The 21,889-nt window shown below is 42.5% G+C and overlaps 1 protein-coding gene across 1 annotated transcript in view; it reads right to left on the minus strand.

The window, feature by feature from the left end:
• Window positions 1-21,889, minus strand: part of LOC124274684 (mitofusin-2-like) — a 118,530-nt gene that overhangs the window by 87,606 nt on the left and 9,035 nt on the right. The window contains exons 4-8 of the mRNA XM_046710053.1: window positions 19,075-19,228; window positions 7,607-7,674; window positions 6,594-6,715; window positions 5,334-5,460; window positions 4,845-4,945 (exon numbers count right to left, since the gene is read on the minus strand). Of these exons, the coding sequence (XP_046566009.1) occupies window positions 4,928-4,945; window positions 5,334-5,460; window positions 6,594-6,715; window positions 7,607-7,674; window positions 19,075-19,228 (489 nt within the window). The 3' untranslated portion in view covers window positions 4,845-4,927. The remainder of the gene's footprint in view (window positions 1-4,844; window positions 4,946-5,333; window positions 5,461-6,593; window positions 6,716-7,606; window positions 7,675-19,074; window positions 19,229-21,889) is intronic.

The following is a 21,889-nucleotide window of genomic DNA, read 5'->3' on the forward strand; positions in this document are numbered from 1 at the left end:
GACATGCCTAAGGAAGGTGATAATATCCTAAAATTCGGTAACCACAAGAACCAAATGTCTGTGCCTTATATCATATACGCCGACTTTGAAGCCTTGGTTAAACCAGTTGTTGGGGATACCCCCACAGGCGGGGCTCCCACAGGTGAGAGCTTCACCCACAAAACACAAGAGCATGAAGCCTGTGGGTTTGGATACATTGTCGTCCGTTGTGATGGGGAAACGAAAGCTCCCGTAGTGTATAGGGGCCCTGACGCGGCTGAAAGGTTTCTAAAGTGTTTGCAGGAGGAAGAAAAAATTATTAGGAATGCGTTGTATAAAGTCGCTCCCATGCGTATGACCCAAGACGACAGGCTAGCTCACACCTGCAGCACTAACTGTCACGTGTGTGACTCACCACTGAATGGTGATTCGGTGAGAGATCACTGTCACGTAACCGGTAAGTATAGAGGCGCGGCTCACAGCACGTGTAACCTCAAGCTTAGAATCAACCCTAAGACAATAAACATCCCCGTTGTCTTTCACAACTTGAGAGGGTACGACTCTCACTTAATCATGCAGGCCATCGCGAAAATCGATGGTAATATAACGTGCATTCCCAACAACATGGAGAGATACATCTCCTTCAGCTTAAACGGCCTTAGGTTCATAGATTCAGTACAATTTCTCTTGTCTTCATTAGACAGTCTGGTCAAGGCCAACGATACCTTCCCTATCACCGACCGATACACAGACACCGAGACTAGACCCCTGCTTATGAGGAAGGGTGTGTACCCCTATGAGTACATGGATAGTTGGCCCAAGTTCGCTGAGACCAGACTACCCCCCATCAGAGAATTTTACAGCAATCTGACAGACTCGGAAATATCCCAAGATGATTACTCACATGCTATTAATGTATGGAATAAACTGGGTTGTAAGAACCTGGGGATTATCATGACCTGTACTTGAGGACAGATGTACTGCTGTTAGCCGACGTGTTTGAGACGTTTAGGCGGGACGTGTTTCAAGCAGTATAAACTCGACCCGCGATGGTATTACACCAGCCCAGGTCTGTCGTGGGATGCCTTGCTTAAAAAGACCGGAGTTAAGTTGGAATTGCTTACAGATTATGACATGCACCTATTCATTGAGAAAGGCTTTGCGAGGTGGGATCTCCATGGCAACCAAGCGATACGCCGAAAGCAAATAATCAATACGTGAAGGGTTACGACCCTAGCAAGCCAACCAATCACATTCTCTACCTCGACGCCAACAACCTGTATGGCTGGGCCATGAGCCAGTATCTACCCACAGGGGGGTTCGAATGGGCGTCACAGGAGGTCGATGTTATGAGCATCGCACCAGATTCGAATAAAGGTTATATCCTCGAGGTTGACTTGGAATACCCCAAGGCATTACACACATCACACAACAGCTACCCCCTGGCTCCCCGAACGTATGAGGGTTAACCCAGACTGGATGTCTGAGTACCAACATAACTTGTTAGGTGGGCGTGTGACAGACGTTGAAAAACTCGTGCCCAACTTAATGAATAAGACCAAGTACATCGTTCACTATCGCAACCTACAGCTGTACCTGTCGTTGGGTATGAGGCTGACCAAAATACACAGGGTGCTCGTGTTCACCCAGAGCCCCTGGATGGAGCCTTACATCAGAATGAACACAGACCTCCGAAAGCTTGCCACCAGTGACTTTGAGAAAAATCTCTACAAGCTCATGAACAACTCGGTGTTTGGTAAGACTATGGAAAACCTGAGGAAACGCGTGACCGTGAAGCTGGTTCGGTCAAATGAGGAAGACAAGCTCAGGAGACTGATAGCCAGTCCGGCATTCAACCGTAGCAAAATATTCACCAATGATCTAGTTGCCTTACACATGAAGAAAAGTCACATAAAATTCAACCGGCCTGTTTACGTGGGGATGAGCATCCTCGATTTATCCAAACACCTGATGTACGACTTTTACTACAACGAGCTTAAGAAACAGTACGACGACAGGTGTGAAGTGCTGTACACTGACACGGATTCCCTGCTAATGGAGATTCGAACCGAGGACGTGTACGAGGACATGAAAAAACACCTCGATTTGTATGACACCAGCGACTACCCCAAGGACCATGCCATACACAGTACGGTAAATAAAAAGGTCCTAGGTAAGATGAAGGATGAGTGTGCTGGCACGCCCATAGCTGAGTACATAGGGTTGAGGCCTAAGATGTACTCCATACTGAAGGCCGACAATGGTGAAATCCGGAAGGCTAAGGGTGTTAAGAAGTATGTGGTGAAACAACACATCAAACACGCCAGATTCAAGGAAGCCCTGTTCAAGACCCGTACCTTTAGGCATAAAATGAACACACTTAGAAGTGATGGGCATAAGATATACGGACTGACTATAAACAAGACGTCCCTGTCGCCTATGGACACTAAACGTTGGATAGCTATTGATGGGATAAACACGTACGCGTATGGACATGAGAAAATTGAACCAAGACATGTCACGAAACCAGAGAAAGTTTGAGGCTATTTACTACAGCCCGCGTGGGTACTGGAAAGGAGCTAGTGCTGTAGATAAGCTAGCTAAAATGGCGCGAGTACCCCCGGAGGAGGCCAAAGCGTGGCTTGAAAAACAAGCCCTGTGGCAGATCTATTTACCGGCACCACGCTACGTGCCTAGAAGGAGGTTCGGTATTAACATACCTAATAGCGTTCACCAGGCAGACCTACTGTTCCTACCCCACGACAAGAGGTACAAGTATGCCTTAACAGTCGTGGATGTGGCCAGTCGCTACAAGGAAGCCGAACCCTTGACCGCGAAAGATTCGGCCCAGGTAGCCAGAGGATTCGAACGCATATACAAACGCGAGTCCGCTGGCGTGGCCAACAGAGCTGCAAGTTGACCCCGGACGGGAGTTCATGGGTGACGTGTCACAACTGCTAGCCAAACACGATACAAAGGTCAGGCGTGGCACGGCTGGAGCCCATCGCAGCCAAGCCATAGTTGAGAGATTTAATAGGACTTTGGCTGAGCGATTATTCGGCCATCAGTATGCGAGGGAGATGGTAACCCGGAAAACGATCGACTGAATGGGTCGTGAGGTTACCCAAGGTGGTGTCGGCAATCAACCATGAAGTCACCCGGCTCACTGATAAGAAACCGGCAGATGCTATCAAACTAAAATCAATAGTTGCAGAGTCGGCTGCTCCATTGCGTGGGAAGGAGAAACAGATACCAGATAGGGCCCTAGTGAGGTATCTATACCAGCCGGGGGAACACGAGGGTGATAGCCGTAAGCGAGCCACCGATCCTATATGGTCAGTCAAAACTTACAACATAGATAAAGTGGACATCAAAGCAGACGAGCCTAACTTGTACTACTTGAGGGATGGGCCAGGTAGGGGGTTTGTGAGAGAAGAATTATTGATCGTACCGTACGGTACAGTGTTACCTCCAGCATAGCGGTGCCCCATTACTCCAGCCATGCCCCCGGTAGCGCGGCTAGGAGGTGCGTTCGCATCCCCCAACTTTTGTAGTAGGGGTAATGGTAGCAAGAGCTAAGGGTCCGACCAAAGCCTTACTTGTGAAATAAGGCTTTGGTTGAAAGTGATCCAGAACCGCTATCGGCCCAAACTTTTTCATAGTAGGGGAAATGGTAGCAAGAGCTAAGGGCCCGACCAAAGCCTTACTTGTGAAATAAGGCTTTGCAGAGGCTTTGGTTGAAAGTGATCCAGAACCCCCATTGTATATACTACTCTTGATTTACATTGAGTTGATGAAATGAAGCAATCATATACTTACAAAATGCACAAAACCTACATCTGCTTAAATTCGTCTGCTAGCTGCCATTTTGAGAGAGGGAGTGTTCATTATATGTATTTTTTTAATTAAAAAAAATATATTTTGGGGTTTTCTTTTAATAAAATATTTCATGAAATAGAGAAACACAATTGGATAAAGTTCATAACTTTAAATATTCAACTCTCCCATTATGACCTTCTGACATTTTAGCAACCTTTTCCACAACCACTTTGTACAGTGCTCAAAAGTACTATTTGCACCATATTTCAACTTGGAACCAAACTTTTTATTTAACTAGCATGTCTGATGAATACAATAAACACAATGTCTTGCTTTCATCACAAAACTTCCACGGGACTTGAATGCTGTACCCATCCTACCAGACTATATGGTGAATTTCATCAACTAAGTGAACACCATAACAATGTCAATTGCTTGGTCTGATGTACAGATGTAAGGATGTCACGTGTAAAAGCTGCCGAGGTCACATTAGCATTGGCCATTCTCGTTACATGCATGAATATTATATTTTGTTAAAAGTTGAAGATTCTCCATTTTGTATCCCTTGTGATGAAAGAATAACAATCAAGCATGTCCTGCTTGATTGTGTAGATTTTTCCATCACAAGGGATAACTATTTCAAAGTTTTAACCACGAATGATTTTTTTTAGCATAAATTCTCGTTTACTTTTTTTGATCAATATGTTTGGTATATAATGAAGGATCTGTATATTTGGACGAACACATCTGATAGCTGAGATCGTTTGTGGCAGTACTCTCAAAGGGGGTTGAAGTAGTGTAGACTTATTGTCGCCCTGAGAGGGCTTATGTGCTAGTTTTAAATTTTCACCTGTGTTCTTGTAGCTATTTTACTGTCCTTCGTTGACAGGTATTTATACTGACTAGGTTTCTTTTAATATGGAACTCTAATGGTCACGATATGGCTGAAATACGGCCGATGTGACTTTCTTTAAATTTTAACGCACTCATTGAAATGAGCATTACAGTTTGGGTTGAGATACAATTGTGTGTGTTGTTGTGCCCACCTCCTTGTATTCTTCGACATTGTCAGCACGGAAGGGGTGGTCATATTCCTCCACCAGGGCAGACAGTCGGCGGATCTCCTCACTCAGCGCGCTGTGTCAACCTGTATTATTTGGTGGAACTTAACAAATTGGACATGAAGGTAGTGGTTTCAATTCCAAAGTGTAATCCTTTAAAGGTTCAGTGACATAATGTTGTTATATGTCAGGTAAACAGTATGCCTTCCATATTTAAAAGGCCTGTAAATATTAAAGTCCACAGAATGTGGTTGGCATTAATATTACTATGTCAAACTCACTTGCCGCCATGGAATGAAAACACACAATAAACAAAGCCTAACCATCAGATCAAATAAGATACCTCATTGTTCCTGTAAATATGTATCGCATGAGACCTATTCTGACCCAGCAGGTCAGGACCTATTCTAACCCTCCTGAGAATCCTATTCTAACCCTACAGAGTAAACGTCAGAAGAACTGAAATGCCCTTACCTCCTTTAGCACATCTTTAACCATGGTAGGGATCTCTGTCTCCATCTTATTGGCCAGAGAGAAAAGATCCCTCTCAATGTCGACCAGTTCATTATTTCGCTCTTGTCGCTTTTTTTTCTGATCAGTTCTAGAGACATAGGAGCCAAAATGTTGTCCACAGTACCTCCTTTCCACTATTGTTATGTTTCACAAAATCCAATGTCATAATAACCAAAATTCATGTCTCACAACATCCACTCCATCCTCGATAATCTCCAGGGTATACACTACGATAAATCTCCACTATGCCCTGGATGCATTTACGGCTCCCTTGGCTGGCTTTATATCCAATCAGATGTCTACGCTGGGAAGTTGAGCGTACCAATCACAACTCACTTTCGCTTCTTAAATTATCTAACCAATTAAACTTGGCAACACAACTGATGCAGCGGTACTCTGAAAGAGGTAGAAGGCGTTCTTGCATATATTTTTTTTAAAGTTTCAGACCTGTCAATTTGTCTGTATGATTTCCCCCAAAGTCTGAGTCGCACTGACAACAGACCTTCGAGGCTGCGACCGCTATCTTTGTTGACACTGGCAAGCTCGGTTGTTACGGCGTCTTAGCTGATTGGCTACTGTGAGAATGCGGAGCCAGTAAAGGGAAGTAATAAAATTATCGGGCCGAGACATAGATGCATCCAAGGAAGTTGTGGAGATTCATCGGAACATATACCCTGGAGATTCATAGAAGCATGGTAACGTACAAAGTCGTTTACTTTTAACTATATCTTTTGGTCTTCCGTTAATGACCCGTGAAGATCCGGGGTAGAATAGGTCTTCAGCAACCCATGTGCTTGCCATAAAAAGGCGACTATCTTGTCGTAAGAGGCGACTAACGGGATCGGGTGGTCAGTTTCGCTGACTTGGTTGACACATGTCATCGGTTCCCAATTGCGCACATCGATGCTCATGCTGTTGATCACTGGATTGTCTGGTCCAGACTCGATTATTTACAGACCGCCGCCATATAGCTGGAATATAGCTAAAACTAAACTCACTCACTCACTCACTCACTCTTCCGTTAATTAAGTAGTAAAATCCTTAAAAAATGTGAACAAGACCAGCTTGCAGCCAACAGACTTAAATATCTTGAGTACACACATTATACAGGGATGCAAGTGTTGTACTGACATGAAGTATAGGCAGAAGTCTGTCACTCCAGTCACTCTTCTTGGCATTATTGTGAGTCTTTGTGTAGTGTTAGTGTAATGTGTGACTTACCTCAACTGCAGGTTTGTGGTATATGCCTGCTCAATGATTCCCCTGACATCGGATGTGATTGATTTGCCGCTCACAGTGTGCTGCTCAAACTTGGTCTTCACAGCAGACTTGGAGATGCATTGCTAACGAGCAAGAAGTAAGCTGTGTGTTTAAAAATGCTTTGGCAAACATTTCAATTAATACTGAAACTATTTTTATATCAAGAAATCCCCAGTGTGACTAAATGTTCCCTTTTCGATTGAACTCCCCATCCACTGAGGCATGTCGTACAACAAGCACTGGAAACTTAACATAACCCGAGGTAGCAACTGAGATACAAAACTAAGAAATACAAAAGTATACTAGGCACATAAAGAAACTGTGCATACAAAAATTTAAAATCTAATTTCATCAAACCTGTGTAGACACATAAGGATTTAAACTCAGAGATTAGTGACATGTATCCAACATGCATGCACGTGCCACGTTCCGTGACGTCAGCGGGTTCGTCCTTGAGACGTGCAGTATGTTGTTGCACGTGCATTCCGGGATCGTTCAAAAAATTAAACGGCTATTGAAACGCATAGCATGCCAAGGCTCACGTCTGCACAACGTCATGGAGCCATTGGGATGGTCCGTGGGGTAATGTCAAGTGACGACAAGTGGCTGCACATTTCCACTGCCACCGGAACACCATTTCTGCACTGGTGAGACGCTACCAGAACACAAATGACGTAATTGATCGGCCACGTTCTGGACGTCCACGTGTAACAACGCCAAGACAGGACAGATGGATAAGGGTGACCCATCTTCGCCACAGGTTTCAGACTGCGATGATGACTGCCCGAACCATCCCAGGACTTCCCGCTTGTGGACTCGTGACGTCATTGTGATTGACTTTTCAATTGAAATTCTCCCGACTTGTTATGGTCTCATGATCCCTCCATTAAAGTTTATATGTACCTTAGACATTGTTATCGTACTTATCAACTGGGATAATATTTTCTTTATGTGGCTAGTATACAATCACTTACCTCAAATTGGTTTTCAAACTTGTCAAATTCGGAAAGTCGTTTTTCATACCCGACCTGCAATGCACCACCTGCAACATAGTTGGGATCACAAGTATCTTGAATTTCAATTGTTAAGTTACATAAACTGAAGAACAAAACAAGAGTCAGCCTTCTGCATTACCCAGAGTGTCAGAAGGGTTGTGCTCCCGGTGTAGAACCTGGTCTGCGCAAAGAAATCAGGAGGTACCAAACCAAGGGCACCGAGAACAATGGGGAGCCTGACGACAGTGTACTTGGGATGCAAGCGAGACATTTCAAAGACGAAGTCCGCATACTTAGCATGCTTTTCCTGAGTCTTGCCAATCATATTGCTGTCAAAAGGGTCAGAAAATTCAATGATATAAATATATTCATTGGCTTTATTAAAAAGGACATGATCCGGTTTGTTTGCGGAATTCTTCTCAGGCCTATTCCAGAGAAGTTTGAAAGCATCATTTTCCATGACGCCGTGGACATGTTCAGGGTCGTACCATGGATGGACCTCGGTGTCAAAGCCACAGGCATGGCGAAGACGGTAGTAGAAGCAACGAGTCATGTCATCATGTCGTTTAAGATATGCTGTTTGTGCCAAAGAAGGGCATCCACTGACGAGTTGTTGGACAGTCTCTGTAAATTCATTGCACAATCGACATTTCATGCAAATATTTTCGTTTAGAATGACATTTAGCGATTGCGAGAGGGTCCTGGACAGCAAAAAGAAAGCCTTCAGTTTCACATTTAAGACCAGCCGACTTCATCCAGGCGAAGGAATCGGTTGAATTACCGTTCTGTTCCACACACTGCATGTACACACGATGCAATGGTTCCTCAGAAAGCTTCTCCACAAATAATCGAATGTGGGCAGACTTGGTGAAGGACGTCACCTGGTTTACTCCCATCGCTGTACCGTCCAGAAGTACATTGCCATCAACAAAATCAACCTCAAATTTCAGATTCTGTCCAACAACCTTGGCATGCTTAAAATAGCCGTGGAATTCCTTGCTTTTGTCATGAGTCTTGACATGCATCACCCGAGGATCATAAATAAATATGTGCAAAAGTACACAATAAAATTCTATTATGAAGAGACTCCACATTAATCAAACCCCGACCTCCAGAATTGATTTGCATATATAAACCTGAAGGCTGCTTCTCACTATTGCTTCTTTTCCCGGAATAACCGCATTTGAGGTTTTTGTTTGCTCCCAGGTTTTACTTTTCGTAAGTAAGACCTATTAATAATAATAATAATAATGTGTCCATTTATATAGCGCCAAACTCCACACCAGGTATGCTCATAGCGCTATTCCCCGGTTCTACTTTTTCCTAACTCTATATTAACATCAACATTTAAATTCAGATGATATGTTAGTGTTTGAAATCAATTGGAATATCGTCAAAGATCAACTTAAATGTGCAAATGTTTTCCCTAGTAGGATTAGAACCGCATCTTTCAGAGCCGGGCTAACGCCACCGGGCCGACAAAGAGCGAGGGTTGAATTATCTATTTATAGTTAGGCCAACTGTCATTCAATTGATTTTACTAGCGCTTTAGTTACTGTTATGTAGCTTCATTGCATGATCATCTAATTATCCATCATCCCTCGACCAACGGGTGGAGAGTAGCAGGCGCTAGTATTTTTTCCTCGATCATCGGATGTCAATCTCAACGGCACATCATATTATCAATCTCAACTGGGTGGACTTGAGCACAGTCACAGTACTTTGTCCAAGTTCACTGCACATTGCCGCAACTAGGTGTTTACACGTATTCATGTGGCCACCATCTGGTCATATATACCAGCGGATTCGCGGGTTGTTTTAAGTGCACAGGGTTGTGTACTGTACACTATAGCAAGCGGTGAACAGGTTCTTCTTAGTGATCAATATCACATGATGATTCAAGTATACTGAACAGCAAAAGAAACGCAAGTTAAAAAAAAATGAAATCTCATGAAGGTAAGCGTTCCTGTTTATGGAACGTTCATGGTAAAGTGACGTAATGATCCCATATGAGATGATGTCATGCAATTTGACGTCCATACGAAACATTCGCACAAACACACCAACAGTGCAGCAAAACCATATTTTTAGCACGTGCATCGAAGTTTATGGATGAAAAGCATGCATTTCACTCTGAGGTATCCCTTATAAAGGTGTGTGTCAAAAAACAGTTCAGTATTGACGCTAGGAGGTGTACACGCCACACAAACGACGCCTAGGCTAACGACTGAGCAGAGGGGAATGGCCATTGGAAAATTACACGGAGGTAGCACTGCAACCGCTGTACCTAGACAATTGGGCTGTCATATGACCACCATTACACGACTTGCTTAACGTCATCTGCAAAGCGGGTTCCTGCTGATCGTCCCCGTACCGGACGGCAACGAGTGACAACTTATGCGCAAGATCGGTTCATCCGGGTCACTCATCTAAGGAACCGACCTCAAGCAGCAACAGTAACAGCAGCCTTAGTTCTTGGGTCAAGGGGAGCAGTGCCAAGCGATGCGATTAGGCGTCGTCTTCGGGCTGCTGGAATCCACTGCCGAAGGCCATATGTGGGGCCAATTTTGGCACGTCAACAACGCCAGCGACGTTTGCAGCCCTCACACAGCAAGGGTGTCGATGGATTATCTGGCTCAGAACAACATTAACGTCTCTTTCCCCGGATATGGCTCCCATTGAACATTCTGGGACGAAATTGGACGGAGGATTGCTGCAGGTAGATAGCCACTCACACTTGCACAGCTGGAATAGAGATTGGTGTTTGAGCGGAACCAGTTGCCTCAGGCATTCTTTCAGACTCTAGTGAACTCAATGAGGCCACGTTGCACGGCCTGTGTGCAAGCTCAAGGTGGCTATACGCGTTACTAAAGAGACTTTTCGTGTTCAGGGGTATCTCCATTTGACGGACTGTGATCAATTTGAACTTATTGCAATTCAATGTCAACAGCAACCTTAAGCTGTTTTCTATAGAATAAATGATTCGACATAATTTGGGTTGTCTTCTATTCAAAAACTTGACAAAAAGCCACACTTGCGTTTCTTTTGCTGTTCAGTATATGATTCATCACTATATGAGACTGAATAAGTTTTCATCAGTGTCGGAGTCACTGGATTATGAATAGGAGTTGGCCAGAGAGATGACGACTGGCTGAACTCGACCAATGTTGACGTCGGTACTCTCTCAATGGCAATAATGGCGAATGTCTCAGTGACGAATTCAAACTTGTGAATCTACTGTAAAGATTCGTAACTTGTTACCCCGGTACCTCGGGTACCTTGATGACGTCGGATCACTGTTGTCCACTCGTTTTGGAAAGATTGAAACATTTTGGTTTTCACTTCACTTGCAACATGCTGTATCGGAAATGTGTTTACAATGTTATTAAAGTAATCCTAATGTAGTTTATACTTTGCATGAATCCTGAAATTCCAGTTTCTCCTATTGCTTCTCTGTTGGCCCAGCTATACACTTTTCATGATAGCCTTTCACATGAGATCAGACATAACCGTTTATAGAGTCTAGACACTGGTTCCCATTGTCATATCCACACCATATCTCCCATGACGGCGTTGTTGTGGGCGTACGAGGAAGAAGCACATACCTCGTCTCTGTAGGGCATCAATGGTAGAGAGTGTGAAGGTTCCCAAGATTGCTGCGCCATACTGTATGGAAGACCACACCACGAAGTCGTAGAGCTTCGCGTACGTCGGATTCTCCATTCCATTCCATCTTGTACTTGGCAATCGGCACTCGCGAAGAGCAAGCTCCTTGTGGTGAGTGCTGGGTAATGCTAAAAGCTCTTCCCCCGTGTTGACCCGGGGTAGAATGCGCCCACAACACCCCATTGCTGGTCGTAAGAGGCGACCAAATTGAGCAACCTGTTTGCCGTGGGTTGCGCCATTGTGTCAGTGGAGGGCAGGAGTTCCTGGAATAGTGTTCCTTTGCCAAAAACACCACTTCAACTCTTACTTCACCTACACAGGTGGTAGAATGGGCCTGGTTCTATCAATCGGCTGGTCATGCTAAGCCCTGCACACAAATTTAGAAGTTGAGTTGAGTTGGGCTTTACGTCACATCGGCATTATTCCAGCCATATAGTGACGAGAACAAGTCTGCATTAATATACATTGTAAGTACAAAGTGGTTTCGTTTCAAAGACACACATTCATTACATTGTCATTTTGGAACAGAGAATGTCATAGGACTAAGTTTAAAAGCAGGTAAATTTGTTAGTGACATTACACAGTTACAATTTATGATATAGATCAACTTCCCTCAGGTAGTTCAGTATCAGATGAGCGTTCACGCTGGAGAACAGATCTTTCAGATTGGTTGCGTGATAATGCGAGTCCCTTGCAGATGTAAAGTCCACACAGTCAAGCAGAATATGCTTGACGGTGAAAGCCTCATCGCAGGAGAGACATATGGGGGGTCCATCCCCATCCGTTTTTAGCAGATAGTCATGTGTAAATCGACTGTGGCCAATACGACATCGTCGTAAAATTACCTCATCACGTCTTGACTGACAACCCAAGTAGGTATAACCGATTGTTGGCTTCAATTCATGGAGTTTGTTTCTTCCTACTTGAGTGTCCCACCTTTTTTGCATCAGGTCCCGAGTGTAGCTTCTGATAGTGGGTTTGAAATCACTGTACGGGATTAGCAGTGGAGATAGGGGCTTTTCAAGAGCTGCTTTTGCTGCAGCATCGGCCTTGGTGTTACCTGCTATGCCGACGTGACCCGGCAACCAGCAGAGGACGATGTCATATTGGCCAGTAGAAAGGTCGTTGTACAGTTCTAGTATGTCCAGGATGATTGGATGACTTGAAGTCACGTTTAGAAGTGCTTGAAGGCAGGATAATGAATCTGTAAAAACGATGAAGTTTTTGGAATGATTTTGCTGTTGAATGTAGGTCAAAGCTGAGAAGATAGCTTTGGCTTCAGCGGTGAAAATGGAACTGTTGTCGGGGATCCTAGAGGAGACAGTCTTGGCTCCAATGACTGTAGCGCTGGCAACTTGGCCATCGTCCTTGGATCCGTCTGTGAAAATGGATCTGTGAGTGTTATACTTCGAGCGTAACTGGTTGTATTCACCAAGGGATTTGTTTCAGACTTTTTGAGTTTGGTGAGGGTAAGATCGACTTGTGGTTTCACCATTTGCCATGGTGGTGAGGACAGAAGTCGGTATTGTGCAATGATGTCGAGATCAATTTTAGCTGCAGATATGTGTGGTTTGATCCTGATTCCAAGTGGTGGAACCAGGCTTGGCAGTATAGGAAATAAGTTTTCATAGAGCGGGTTGAAAACACAATTGTATGCTGGATTGGACTCATTTGAACGTAATTTAGTGATATACTGCAGTGAGAGTTTAATGCGGTGTTGTTCAAGGGAAGGTTCATTGGCCTCCGCATATAGACTGTCTACCGGAGAGGTCCTAAAAGCTCCCAGGCAGAGCCTCAGCCCTTGGTGGTGGATAGAGTCTATTTTTTCTAAATTGCTTTTGCAGGCTCCACCGTAGACAATGGAGCCATAATCTAGTTTACTGCGAACTAATGATCTGTACAAGTGAAGGAGGGTGGTCTGATCCCCTCCCCACTCTGTATTTGAGACTACTTTTAGCAAGTCTAGAGCCTTCAAGCACTTTGTTTTCAAATATTTTATGTGTGGTAAGACTGACTGAGTTGAGTTTTACGCCGCTTTTAGCAATATTCCAGCAATATCACGGCGGTGTGTGGTAAGAATGTCAGGTGGCGGTCGAATATGAGTCCAAGGAATTTGGCCTCTTCTACTACCTTGATGGGAGTACCATCTAAAGTTAGGTCTGGATCCTTGTGTGGTTTGTATTTACGACAAAAGTGAATACAATTTGTTTTGGATTTTGAAAACTTAAAACCATTTTCATTGGCCCATTTTTGGATTTTGTTAAGGCAGAGTTGTAGCTGCCTTTCTATTGCGTGCATGTTCTTACCACGACATGAAATATTGAAGTCATCCACGAAAAGGGACCCATCAACGGAACTGTTCAGAACGTTAGTGAGGCTGTTAATTTTTATGCTAAAAAGTGTGACAGACAGGATGCTGCCTTGGGTGACGCCCTGATCTTGGTGGAAATAGTCAGACAGTGTGGAACCCACCCGAACTTGAAATTGTCTGTTATTTAAAAACTGAGATATGAATTGAGGTAGTCTACCCCTCATTCCAAACTCGTGTAAATCTTTTAGGATACCATGTTTCCACGTTGTATCATATGCTTTTTCTAAATCGAAAAAGTTGGATACGGTATGTTGTTTGTTGACAATGGAGTTTTTGATGAATGATTCCAGACGCTCCAGAGGGTCAATGGTACTTCGTTTTTTTTCGGAAACCACATTGGAGGTCACTGAGGAGGTTATTGGTCTCCAAGTACCAGATTAATCGATTGTTTACCATGGGCTCCATGGTTTTGCAAACGCAGCTAGTTAGTGATATAGGACGGTAGTTTGAGGGATCAGTATGATCGCGGCCGGGTTTTGGTATAGGGATAATAATGGCATTGTGCCACGAAGGGGGGGGAAGTGTCCGGATGTCCAGATGTCATCAAATATATTTAGGAGTGTTTCCAAGCCTGTGTCAGGGAGGTGTTTCAGAAGCTGATAATGGATTTCATCAGCTCCTGCCGCAGTGTTGTGAGCCTGTCCTAGGGCAGTACGTAATTCATGGAGGGAAAACGTTTCGTTGTAATCCTCCCCATTATCAGAGTTAAAATTGACTGGTTTCTTTTCTTCTTGGGTTTGACATTTCTGGAACTGGGGGTTATAATTTGATGAGGAGGAGTGGTTTGCCAAAGTTTCGCCAAGGTTGTTGGCAATTTCAGATTTATTTGTTAGGAGGGAGTCTCCATTTTTCAGGTGGTGAACTCCTGATTTTGACCCTTTTGCCCTTAATCTTTTGAATCATGTTCCACACCTTGGACATGGGTGTGCGGGAGTTGATTTTTGACACATATTTCCTCCATGACCGGCGTTTAGTTTGTTTGAAGGTACGTTTTGCCCTGGCATTTGTCATTTTAACAGCATTCAGGTTATGCAGTGTAGGATGTTGTCGGAAATATTTTTCCACCTTCCTCCTATTTTTCCTAGCTTGTTTGTAGTTTGTATCAAACCATGGTTTGCGTATGTGCGGGTTTGCAGAGGACTTTCGAATAGTTTTGTCTCCGATGGCATTTAGGACGTCTGAAAATAGTTCCATGGGGTCAGGGACATTCCTGAAGTTGTCCGGCTTAAGTTTTTCTGAACATAGGGTTTGGAATAAAGGCCAATTGGCCTTAGTAAAATTCTATCTTGTTGAAGGTGGTTCATCCGTGAGGTTGATAGGAGTAAGAATTGTTGGGAAGTGGTCGCTTCCACACAAAGGTCGTCATGGACCGACCATTCGAACTCATTTAAAAGATTAGAATCTTTAAGTGATAGATCGAGAACAGAGTATGATCCAGTGGCAGGATGGAGGTAGGTGTTTGATCCATCGTTGAAGATGCATACATCATCATTTGAGAGAAACTCTTCAAGGACCTTTCCCATACTATTTGTATCAGTACTCCCCCATAGGGGGTTATGGCCGTTGAAGTCGCCCATGATTATGCAGGGCTTCGGGATTTGATCATATAAGTTCTGAAGATCTGATAGGCGAACAGTTGAGGTGGGAGGGAAATAGAAGGAACATAGTGTAAACCCTATGTTCAGAGTCATGCGGACAGCAACAGTTTGTAGGTTGGTTTTAAGTGGAACGGGGCTATGAAGGACACCCTGCCTCACCAGGATAGAAGTGCCTCCTGTAGCTTTTACACCGGGAGGAGAAAAGGAGTGGTAGGAACTGTACCGACGGATGTCAAATTTATCGGTCCTTTTTAGGTAGGTTTCTTGGAGACAAAACGCAGATGGTTTGAAGTCTTCAATCAATAACTGTAATTCATTATTATTATTCTTAAGTCCTCTGCAATTCCATTGGATCATGTTTTGTGGATTCATGGTGCTTCTACTGGTGACATGTCACGTGAACGTGAGGAAGCGTTTGATGAACTCCTATTGGTGTGAGGTGGAGTTGAAGTTACCTCCATATCCAGAGGGCCAAAGGAGTTATGGACCTCGATGGGGACCTCTGAAGGGGAGGTGGCCTTTGGTTTTGTGTTTGGCAATTGTTCAAGTTGTTTTAGTCTCTCTAGCCTCTTTTTTTCCCTTTTTCTGCGCGCAGTTTCTGTTTCTGGTTTTGGCATTTGTTCTGGTGTTTGTGATTCAGAGGTTTTGACTTTTGGCGTTGGAGATGGAGTTGCTGAGATAGGTTGAGTTGTGTTGAGTTCAGTTGGCTGAGAAGACATGATCCATGTCAGGTCGGTCTGACATGAGATGGTTGCAGTAGTGATAGTAGGACGGGAGACAGCAGAAGAGTAGTTTGTGTTGAGTTCAGTTGGCTGAGAAGACATGATCCATGTCAGGTCGGTCTGACATGAGATGGTTGCAGTAGTGATAGTAGGACGGGAGACAGCAGAAGAGTAGGTGATGGTTGAAGGGGCTGCAGTTAAACTTGCAACCCTCTTCTTTGCTTCGTGAAAGGAGATATTTTCTTTGTGCTTGATCTTTAGTATCTCGGATTCGCGTTGCCACACTGGACAGAACTTGGAAGAGGCCATATGGTTACCACCGCAGTTTGTGCACTTCACTTCCTTAGTACAGTCGTTGCCCTCATGCTTGTCACCACAGCGGTAACAAACAGCAGAGGAACGACAGGATTTGGATCCATGTCCAAACTTTTGGCAGCACCGGAGTGGATTGGGGACATACACCTCCACACCAATGCTACAATAACCAGCTCTAATCGAGTCAGGAATGTTTGCTCGCGCGAACGTGAAGAGATAGGTGTTCGTTGGTTGAACAACACCGTCCTTTTTGAAGGTGAATCGTTTTACGGCTGTGACGGATTGCTGAGAGAGTTCCTTGACAATTTGTTCTTCAGTCATGTCAGACAGGCATCGAGCTCTGTCCACAAATTTAGAAACTATACTACCCATCAATAGTTTAGACTAGTGTAAATGTAGCCACTTCAGTCAACTGTTCTAAACTAGAGTTTGCAAAATATTCCATATTGTTTGAAGGTATTGTTTACACATGAACTGATGTACTGTAAAACAAATTTGTAACGCTGAAAGGGTTATTGTCGTGAGTACAAGCGAGTCAAGCATAATCGTCAATGGCTGAAGGGATGGTGTAAATCCAGCTGGGGTGCATGCAAGTAGCAAAGGCACTGTAAGTCCCCATGGACCTTAGTTGTTCATATTTCATTGTATTGTCCAAAATAGTTTTCTTCTAATAAATATATTCTGGTTAGTTTATTGTGAAAATCTAGTAATTAATCTGTCCTTCTTGACAGGTGTTATAAATTATATGTATTTATTATGAATTTAGAGTGAGTGAGTGTGGTTTTACGTGGCTTTTAGCAATATTCCAGCAATATCACGGCGCGAAACACTAGAAATGGGCTTCACACATTGTACCCATGTGGGGATTTGGACCCGGGTCTTCGGCGTGACGAGCAAACGTGTTCACCATTAGGCTACCCCACCACCCCTATTATGTATTTAGAACTAGTTTTAGTCACGATATAGCTGAAATATTGCTGATGTGACTTTAAATTTTAACTCACTCACTCATTCAAAACTGACATCAAACATCATGACGAATATATCGCCTTCAGGTGTGCATGTAATTTGATCCACAGGCAAACTGTAGAGGAAATTGGGTTGCACAACAGAGAGAAAACTTACCTATCTTCCTATATGCGAGCGAAGCATAAAGGAAGACTGTTCATTTCTTCTCTCTGTTGCGGAATCCTATTTGCGCTACAGTTTGCCTGTGTTTCATCATTATTATCTTACAATAATTACTTCACAACCAAGCCGATTTGCGCATAGCAACACTGCAACAAACATTCATCTCGCACATGAATACTGAGCAGCTGAAATACCCCATTTTTCAGATTTTCAGATCATATTTACGCAATTATTAGCCACATATTACGGAGCCCCAAGACAATGCCGGATATATAAGGATAACAAGAAGACAAATCATCAATATCCCCCGCAATGGCAAAATACTCTTTATGAATATGTCTACAAGTTATGATTATGTCAATGTTTCTGGCGTGTATATAGCTAAGTGGAAGGAGATTACTGAAAGGTTTCAAAGTTCTGGTCCAGAAAAGAGCACTAGCACCAAATTCAGTTGAAGCCAAAATTGTTGCCATGGAAACACAAAAAAACACACCAAAAAACATTTTATTCAGAAATCCAAAACTACCAAAAGGCACCAGTTCACCACTAGACCTACCTATGTATGAAATTTCGTGATGAAACAGTGAACGGTTTTTAAGGTCTGCTCCGGAAAAGAGCACTACCACCAATTTCAGTCTAAGTCAAACTTGTTGCCATGAAAACACAAAAATATTAATTCAGAAAGCCAAAACTACCAAAAGGCACCAATTCACCACAAGGTCTATCTATGTGCCAAGATTGGTGAAGAAACATTGAACGCTTTTAGAGTTCTGCTCCGGAAAAGAGCTCAACCACCAATTTCAGTCTAAGTCAAACTTGTTGCCATGGAAACGCAAATAATATTTTATTCAGAAATCCAAAACTACCAAAAGGCACCAGTTCTCCACCAGATCTATCTATGTGCCAAGTTTGGTGAAGAAACATTCAACGCTTTTAGTGTTCTACTCCGGAAAAGAGTACTACCACCTATTTCAGTAGAAGTCGAACTTGTTGCCATGGAAACGCAAAAAATATTTTATTCAGAAATCTAAAACTGCCAAAAGGCACCAGTTCACCACCACATCTATCTATGTACCAAGTTTGGAGTACTACAACCAATTTCAGTTTAAGTCCAACTTGTTGCCATGGAAACGCAAAATAATATTTTATTCATAAATCCAAACCTACAAAAAGGCACCAGGAGACCACCAGATCTATCTATGTGCCAGGTTTTGTGAAGAAATATTGAACGGTTTTGGAGTTATGCTCCGGAAAAGACAAATGTGCACGGACGGAGTACATTTTAATACTCCCCGCAAAACGCATTGCGGGGGATAAAAACCCTGTACTCAACTGCCATCAACTGTTTGAAGTGACAGCCCCTCTCTATTTTTTTATCACTATCTGTGCACAGAATATCTCTGGCTCTTGGGTGTATTCTGACTTGATAGCTGTTTTAGCAGCATATCTTATGATTACAGTTCAGAATGAGTCTGAGGGTAATTATCAGCCCTTCTTAACAAGAAATTTGGAATTAAGTTCACGAGATAAATCCAACGAAACCCTGTTATACTGGTTCAGATCCAGTCAGTAAGTGTAGAAAACAGGTTTATGTATTAACAGGATGTCAGTGTAGTGTCTACTGTGAAAATGACAACATCTTACTGGGGACAGGCGTTCCTTTGTCCTGGTGCAGCCTGGAAACCAGGGCCTCACGAGCTGACACAAAGAACACTCGGTCCTCGGCTGTCTTCTTGTCAACCACCTTCAGCTCGTCCACTAAAAACGCAATACTCTTCTCCATGTGTTGCCTCCTCACCTACAAAAGAGACGCATCATATTTTAATCCTGAGTAACATTGGCCTGTATTACTACTAAATGTTCAACACAGATACTCTGCGTGTCCAGTTTGAGGATGCAAGAGACCAGGGGTCGTATTTATAAAACTTCTCAGAATAAAGAGTTACTCCTAAGTGTAGAGGATACTGAGAATTTCTTTCAGAATTTTCTTAAAGGGGAAGTGTACACGAAAAAAATCACATTTTTCCCTTCTGTGAAACAAAATGGATTTTTGAATTAGTTAATATCAATAGATCTACTTGAAAATATACACTCGTTGGTTTTACAATGAAGGTATAACCCTCAACGTAAGTGCCTCAATGTTATGCCATTGATTATGACGTAATTGGTGCCAATTGATTTTGACTGGTTTCCTGTCTAGTCCCAAAACAAAATATATTAATACCGAAAAAAATCACATGAAAAAAGTGTGTAAAAATACGAAAGAAGCATTAGAACTGAAAATATAAGCAGCAGGCCGATTGATCATGCATAATTTCATACACCAGATATTTAGAAGAAAACTTTCGTTCTTTCGTTCCATGCATGTTCTAAAACTAATGAGCAAGTGTATACAAGTGAGAGTGAGTGAGTGAGTTAAGATTTTAAGTCACATCGGCAGTATTTCAGCCATATCGTGACTATATCAAGTTTCAAATTGAACATAAATATATGCAGATTATAAATAACCTGTCAACGAAGGACAGTAAAACCAACTAGAATATCACAGTATTAAGAATATAACTAGCATATCTCTCTAAAATTGGACTTCGAATTAGGACAAGACAGTATAAAAATGGGCTAGAGATCGCCAACAACTGAAGGTAGATCACCATACTAGGGACCATGAGGACTTACAGTACCTTTGCTACCTGCATGGACCCTAGCTGGAGTTACACCATCCCTTCAGCCACTGGAGATTGTAGGAAATCAAGTTATAAATATGTTAACAACTAAAGGTAAATTATAAAATTCAGTCAACGAAGGACACTAAAACAACTTGATTATCACAGATATCAATTTAAAACTAGTACTTCAATCTAAAATATTTTAACTATACATGACAATACAATATAAAATCAGGCTATAGATCGCCAACAACTGAAGGTAGATCACCGTACTAGGGACCATGGGGACTTACAGCACATTTGCTTCCTGCATGGACCCTAGCTGGATTTACACCACCCCTTCATCCGTTAGCAATTTAGCAAATGTAGCCATACATTAAAAGAACACGTATTCTACGATTAAAAAGTGGAACGTTTTAATTTACTTCGAATGTTTTGGGACTTACGTACCGTGTATACAAGTAGACGAATGGATCTCTCACAGTATGAGAAAATAATACAGTGTAAAATCTGAGCTTGGCTTTGTTTACATTTCAAACATGTGGTCCTTTCCCAGCGTGGCATTCGTTTTCTCTTCTGGTATATTTTGCTAGATTTCACTGAGACACTTGGTATTGGCGACAAAGACCATTTGTCATTCAATTATGAACTGTATGAGGTGTGACGTGTTTTTATAAACACTCTGCAATATGGCTGAAAGTTCTTGTTTTCCAAAACATTCTCAGCGATTCACAGTTCATCGACAATGTTTCAGAATTGGTTGTTCGAATAAACAACAACAGATATTTCACATCATCAAATTTTCATAATTGTTTTTAACTTGTGTCGACTCGTCTGAACACCCTTGTCAGGCTATTCCGAATAGCCATGTCGGGCTATTCCGAACACAAGGTGTGTTATATAAATGTAGCTGAGATCGAAGTGGCGTTGCTTTGACGCATTATCGTTTGTTTCCAATCGTGTACAGAAGGTTGATAAACACTTTCCTCGTTCCTGTTACTAAAATTGACAAATTATGAAAAGTTCAGTAACAGGAACGAGGAAAGAGAAAAGAGTCCCTTGATCGATAGTATCTGTAAAGAACGAATTGACGTTAAATTGAAATTCTAACAAGGATGTAACTGACACAAAATACGGCCCCAAATTCAAAATAAGCCATGGTAACATTAGTCACAACTGTTATTTGACTGGTCACTTAAAGTCTGTTCAGGATAACCCTGATAATCGAGTACTATTCCTGTATAAAAAGCAGCAAACATGACTTGTACTTCTTCAGTATCTTGTGAAATAAAAATAACAATTGCATTGAAAAAGAGAGAGATACATTTCTTGCATATAAATATCTGATAAATATATTTCATGATTTACTATTACATTACAGGCGATACTTCGATCAACCTCTCGTCATTCGGTTGAAGACAAAATTTGTCAAGTTTTAAAAAAAATAAACACTTACATTAGTGCAAATATCTTAACATTTATCTATTGATCGATAGTGTTTTCACGATTCGTTTATTTGGGTTTAAAAGATAACTAAATTGCAACAATTTCCTCATATCGCCAGTGTTCTGCAGAAATTGCAGATCTGCTGGGTCCCGTTCCTCAAAGCGATCGTAGCGCTACGACAGTCGTAAATTTATGTTAAAGTATGGGAGTTACGATCAACTTAGCCCTACGATCGTTTGTGGAACGGGGCCCAGGATTTATTACTTGATCAATAGTATCAACTGACTTTTATGTATGTTCTTTTTTAGGTTGAAGAGGTAATTTATCATGAAAACTACTGCTGTTGT

This window comes from Haliotis rubra, unplaced genomic scaffold, assembly GCF_003918875.1.
Source record: "Haliotis rubra isolate DU_JTF1 unplaced genomic scaffold, ASM391887v1 Scf1040, whole genome shotgun sequence".
Classification (NCBI taxonomy): Eukaryota; Metazoa; Mollusca; class Gastropoda; order Lepetellida; family Haliotidae; genus Haliotis; species Haliotis rubra.